The sequence below is a fragment of the Heteronotia binoei genome, chromosome 3 (genome assembly GCF_032191835.1).
Source record: "Heteronotia binoei isolate CCM8104 ecotype False Entrance Well chromosome 3, APGP_CSIRO_Hbin_v1, whole genome shotgun sequence".
Taxonomy (NCBI): Eukaryota; Metazoa; Chordata; class Lepidosauria; order Squamata; family Gekkonidae; genus Heteronotia; species Heteronotia binoei.
The window spans coordinates 101710709-101717139 of NC_083225.1; the positions used below are offsets into that span (position 1 = coordinate 101710709).

Sequence of the window (6431 nt, forward strand, 5' to 3'; positions counted from 1 at the left end):
TTTTGTCTTAATTCCCCAGTTTCAAAATGTTATAAACTTACTCTCAGACTTTGAGGGATTGTAACATTTCCTAAAGATTTGAGGGGAGAACATCCGGATCTGCAATGATATTAACAAACCATATATACTATTATTTCATCATTACTGCTTGAAATTATTTATTGATAATTTTCTCTTTAGTCATAATGGCCTTACTGTGATATTCAGTAAATGCTGTATTCATTAATTTTGGTGCTACTTGAAAGGGGCGGATGAAGGGAGGAAATCCTGTTAGCTCTCCATCAAGTTAGATCTCCACCCAAATCGATACACTGGGATTCCCTTTCTCAGCCTTAATGTAATAAAATAATTGCAACTCATCTTTATGTCTAATAAGAATTATGTTCTAAGCTTTGTAGGCCTTTCCATAGGAAGAAAAAACATTTATAGACAATTTTTGATTTTATTTTTATTTCTGAACTCAGGAACAAAACAACATCACCAAATAGCGATAGATAGATAGATAGATAGATAGATAGATAGATAGATAGATAGATAGATAGATAGATAGATAGATAGATAGATAGATAGATAGATAGATAATTTTATTTGTATCCCGCCCTCCCTGCCAGAGCATTAAGGGTGGATGGTGGTGAAGCTCAGTCTGAAAAAATTGTGAAGGTTATACAAAGTCCAGGAATATGAAAGGAGATGTTTTAGATTAGGTTAATAAGGGACAATGTGAGGGGAAGTTATGGCAAATGAATATTTTTCAATGTTTTGACCTCTGTAATTTTTTTCCTCAAGGAGAAAAAAATAGAATACGGAAACACAGAAATCTTAGCACCTGAACTTCCTTTAAAGAAAATTCCCTATTCTGAAGACCATTCGTTATTTGTACTTCTCTTCTTCATTATTTGTGCTTAATGGATTTCATTATATTTCCAAGGTCAATGTCTGCATGGTTTAACAGCTATGCAAATACAGCCTGTGTGAGATTGGTCTGTATCACTACTAAAGCTTGCTTCCTTCACAGAGATTCTGTTTTAGGTGTTGGTGAATTGCACTATAGATCCCATCTTGCAAAAGTGAACTAAAGGGCTAACTGGATTTCTGGGCTTTGACCCATCTGTTTACCTCCTAACTTTGTGGGGTTTTTTTTTTTTAAAAATTACTCCTGGGGAAAATACAACTGCAGTGAAAAGCAGCACAAAGGTGCATACGTGCTAATCAGAGGGAAAAACCCTCCACACAGTAAGAATAGTCATTGCAAATGGGAGGAGAGAACTTTGCTTCCTTTCATCACCAGGTAAAAAGTAGCATGCTATCACAGCAATGAGTGTTTTCAATTGCAACATTATAGATGGTGCTGGATATATGTATATTCAGGGTCATGTGCCATAGCATAGTCTACACATTCATAAAAACCAGTACCTACCTGCAACAAACACACATTGCTATTCCTCTGGGAGAACCAGTTTTGAATTCACATGGAAGCTTGCTGGGTGACCTTGGGCTAGTTACACATTTTCAGTGTAACCTCCCTCATAGGGTAGTTGTAAGTATAAAATGGATTAGGTGAAAGAGCCAAATTGAGTCCCCACTAGAGAGAAAAGGAGTATAAATGAGGGAAATATACAATAAGCATGCAATGCTGATATGGTCTGTAGAAGACTCTTAATTTCATTTAGCACTAATAGGTTGTTGTGATGAATATAATACATCTGAACTTTTGTGTACAATTCTATCCTGATGTGACTTTGGTGCTTGATCCTGCATGTGTCCTCCAATACTAAGGCAAGCATTCAAAATATTATGGAACTAATTCTGTGCACTGAAAGAGGCTATAGGTTTCTATTTCTCAAACAGCAACCTCTCTTTCCTCAGTACCACTTTTCAAACTGACAGGGGAGTGGGGAGTAGTAAAGTCACAGACTAGAAGTAAAAATGCCACAGGGTTAGCACAAGCTCTGTGGGTGGACCTGATCAACTTTTTGGATTCTGACTGAAGTATCCGCTGCATGGCAAAGAGGATGACTGAGTGCCCGTGGCATGCTGCCAGCACAAATGCAAAGCTTGTGTTTACTGCTCCGTTGCCATTTGCACTTGCAATTGCTTCAAGGAAAGAAATCTGCTGAATAAAAGGTTATGTAGCATGTTTTTAATTGCCATCAATTCTTGCAAGAATATGAAAGACAAAGAGAACCAAAAAAAGTTTGATCTACTTATCTTTCTCCTCGTTTAACTGAAGGTGTAGTAGAAAATGGCAATCCTGTTAAGTTTTGCCTTCTTTGTTTTGATGAATGCAGCATTAATTCAATGGTTCTGTAAGAACTGGGATGAGAACAAATACTTTCCTTTTTTTCTTTCTAGGGAAAATACTGAATATTCACCCTTCTTTGCTGCCTTCATTTAAAGGCGCCAATGCCCACAGGCTGGTATTGGAAGCCGGAGTTCAAGTCACTGGTTGCACGGTGCACTTTGTTGCTGTAAGTTCACCTTTTCTGCTACTTGGTTAATAATAAGCCCGGTATAAAGGCATTGCAGATTAAAATTAATTGAAATTAAATTGTGAATTTAAATAATTAAATTGTAAATTTAAGTTGTGAATAAGTGAGATCTAGTAGGCATTATTTACTTGGACTTTCAAAAGGTTTTTGACATTTGTCCTCACCAAAGACTCCTGAGGAAGCTTAGCAGACAGGTCTTCTTACAGGTTAAAATTTTGGTTGAAGGAAGCAGAGAGTAGGAATAAATGGGCCAAGGTCAGACGCACATAAATTGATGAGATGGGCATGGATGAAAGCCAGATGTATGTCGGATTTTATGCGGTTGTCCAAACATCAGCATCTGGCAATGGTCATTGGCTCGTTCGTGTCCCGAACTGCCACAACTGAGACGTGGACTTTTTTGATAGTACATTAAATCTGGAATAAGAATGCTTCCGACGACTCCCACACGTACTTTCTATGTTTGAATGCTCCATTGTAGCCAACTCGTCGCAAGCGCACATCCGCCTCCCTGTGAGAGCCCACTCCAAATGATATCATTGCACCAGCTATTGTTGACTCAGCCTTCCAACCTTCCGAGGTCGGTAAAATGAGTACCCAGCTTGCTGGGGGGGGGGAGTGTAATGACTGGGGAAGACAATGGCAAACCACCCTGTAAAAGGTCTGCCATGAAAACTTTGTGAAAGCAGCATCACCCCAGAGTCGAAAATGATTGGTGCTTGTACAGGGGACCTTTCCTAAATGTGGGGGGGGAGGCAGATCGCCCACCTTTGCCGTCTCCCTGCCAGGCAGGGAGGTGGCAAAGGCAGTTCCTGGGCTTCCCACCCCCCCTTTAAACACCCAGGTGGGGTGTTTAAATGTGAGGAAAAGGCAGATCGGCCATCTTTGCCTTCTCCATGCCAGGCAGAGAGACGGCAAAGAGAGTTCCTGTGCTCCCCCCCATTTAAACACCCTGGCGGGGTGTTCATTTTTTGTGACAGTCTACATTGTTTGATGCCCATTCCGGCCTGTTCTGGCCCATTCTGGCTTTTAGCCTGTCCCGTTTAAATGGGGGGGGGGAGATGACCCACCTTTGCCGTCTCCCCGCCAGGCGGAGAGACAGCAAAGAGAACTCCTGGGCTTCCCCTCCCTGGCCGGGTGTTTAAATTGGGGGGGGGGGGGGGCAGATCGCCGACCTTTTCTGGCACCTAAAAAAAAAAAAGCCAAGCACAATATCCCACGGTACTGCGCTTGCGCGAGTGGGGAATGCCCTCTCAAAAAATGAGGTCCGGTTGAGACCTCTGATCAACCAGCGACAGGACCAACGCTGCTTAGAACTGAAGGATGGAGGGATGTCTGATCAGGAAATTCGTTGTAAAAAAGCTGCGGGGTATAATAGCGACAGGTTAGGGATGGATTTAATGGTGAGTGTGACCGCGGCCATTAACAGTTTTGGTTGAAGGAAGCAGAAAGTAGGAATAAATGAACAGTTGTTACAATGGAGGGAAGTGAGCAGCAGGGTCCTACCAGGTTCAGTACTGGGACCAGGACTGTTTAATTTATTCATAAATGAGTTGGAATTGGGGATGATCAGTGTAGAGGATGAATATTTGCAGGTCATACTAGCTGAGTCAGTATGGTGAGAACCAAAGTGTATTGTGAACAGCTGCAAAAGGATCTATCAAAATTAGGTGAGTAGGTAACACTGTGCAAATGGTGTTCAGTGCTGGTAAGTTTAAGGTGATACACACTGGGGTTATAGTGGATAGAGAGTTCAGTGAAAATGTTGACTTGTGTGGCAGTGGTGAAAAAAGGTAAACAATGCTGGGAATTATTAGGAAAAGAACTGAAAACAAACAGCAACAACAACTGTAATGCTCTTGTATAAAGCCATGGTTTATGCTATTCCTCATATGAAATACTGTATACAGTTTTAGACATTGCAGAGCTGGAAAAAGTACAAAGGAGGGCAGCCAAAGATGACCAGTGCATTGGACCACCTTGCCTACAAGGAAAGGATGAAGCGTCTGGGACTTTTTAGCTTTGAAATAAGAAGGCTAAAGGGGATGTGATAGAAGAGTAAAGGATTATGCATGGGGTGGAGAAAGCAGATAGGGTGAGCATTTTCTCCCTCTCCATAATAATACTAGAACTCAGGCACCCAATGAAGTTGATGTTCAATATGTTCCAGATGGACAAAATGAAATAGTCATTTACTCTACAAATAATTAAACTGTGGGATTCACTGCCAGTGATGGCAACAAGCATAGATGGCTTTACAAGGGGAGACAGATTAATGGAGGATAAGTCCATCAATGGCATCTAGCCATGGTGAGTAAAGGGGACCACCACATTCAGAGGCAGTGAAGCTTCTGAAATCTGGTGCTAAGAGGCAACATCAGAGAAAGGCCTTGGCCTCTCTGCCTTGTTTCTTGCCCCTCCGAGGTAACTGATTAACTGCTGGGTACAAAAGGATGCTGGAATAGATGGACCTTTGGTGAGATCAAACAGGGTTGTTCTCATGTCCACAAGTGCTGTGCAAAATGAAGCTGTATTGCAAGCTCTTAAAAACATTTGAGAAGGTGCCCGCCATATTACTTCATACTATCCCTTCCAAAGTTTTGGGACTACCTGAGAAAAGATCCAGAGCCTTGTAGAGGATGTATGTACAGCCTAAATAGAGGACACAACCAAAAGAGATTGGTGCAAGGAACCCAGAGCACAAGTTCATGTGAAGGAATGTCTTGACTTAGAATGTATCATATTTACTCTGCCTGTCCACCTCTCTAAAGTTTTTGACCTTTCTTTCCAGGAAGAAGTTGATGCTGGAGCAATCATCGTTCAAGAAGCAGTTCCAGTGAAGACTGGCGATTCAGAGGAGACCCTGTCAGAAAGAGTAAAGGAAGCAGAGCACAGAGCCTTCCCTGCTGCTATGCAGCTTGTGGCAAGTGGAGCAATTTGGTTAGGAGGAGATGGGAAGATAATCTGGACATCAAAAAAACAAAACTGACCCATTGCAGGATATATAATGGTGTTAAGAAGCTAGAAATAACATTGGGATGGGATTATTTGTTTAATTCATTAGCCTATGGCAGCAGTGTCTTGTAGTTCTGACCAAGTCAAGATGAGGATGCTGACAAAGCTAGACTGAGAAAGGAATGCATTTTCTACTATTCTGTGCTCTGGCTGCTTAAAACAGAACGGTACAGAGTGCAGATCCATACAGCAAGCTAATTGTGTGGTTTATACAAGTCAGTCCACACTGTTCTGTGGGTTTGTGCATGAATGTTTTCCTAACTGACAAGGGGAACCTCTTCACTCAAATAATAACACAGATTACATGGCATGCAATGTTCCATTTATAGTGGTCAGCCATGCAGCAAACCCATACTTAAATCAAGCCTCACAAACAGTGTTTTGATAGACTGAGAGTATTGTCAGGAAAGTAACACTAGATTAAAACTATTTGTGATGATATAGTATTAAAAAATTAACACCATATTTTCCTGCTAAATACCAGTTCCATGCAGAATCAAACCCATTCATTTTCTGTGCTGTAAGTACTGGTGGTAAATCTTCTTGTATTTGGTAATTTCCTTTGAAAGAATTCAAAAAACACTCTGCAGTGTTCTTAAAGACTAGTGCTATAGTTAGTAACTCTTTTTAGGATTGCACTGCTGGTCTTCCCTCCCCCAGACATTTCTAAATTTATTATCTATAATACTGTGACACATTTGAATAAGTTTAACTCATCACTTTGTATAAGCGTATGAAAAGAACAAATGGATGTACATCGTATAGAGCTTTTTGCTATTTGCAAAAATACTGCCAAGCACCAATAGAAGCTGGACTCCAGCCATACTACTGATATTTTTCTGTTGCCTGTTTTACATCCTGTTCTGTGATCTCAAGCCCTTTCTAATAAAATATTTCACCAATATGAAAATATACTTTTAAAACAAA

General features: G+C 40.8%; 1 protein-coding gene across 1 annotated transcript in view; it reads left to right on the top strand.

Moving 5' to 3' along the window:
* GART (phosphoribosylglycinamide formyltransferase, phosphoribosylglycinamide synthetase, phosphoribosylaminoimidazole synthetase) overlaps positions 1 to 6431 on the top strand; it is a 74165-nt gene extending 67734 nt beyond the window's left edge. Inside the window, exons 22-23 of the mRNA XM_060234302.1 lie at positions 2353 to 2468; positions 5281 to 6431. Coding sequence (XP_060090285.1) covers positions 2353 to 2468; positions 5281 to 5478 — 314 coding nt within the window. The 3' untranslated portion in view covers positions 5479 to 6431. The remainder of the gene's footprint in view (positions 1 to 2352; positions 2469 to 5280) is intronic.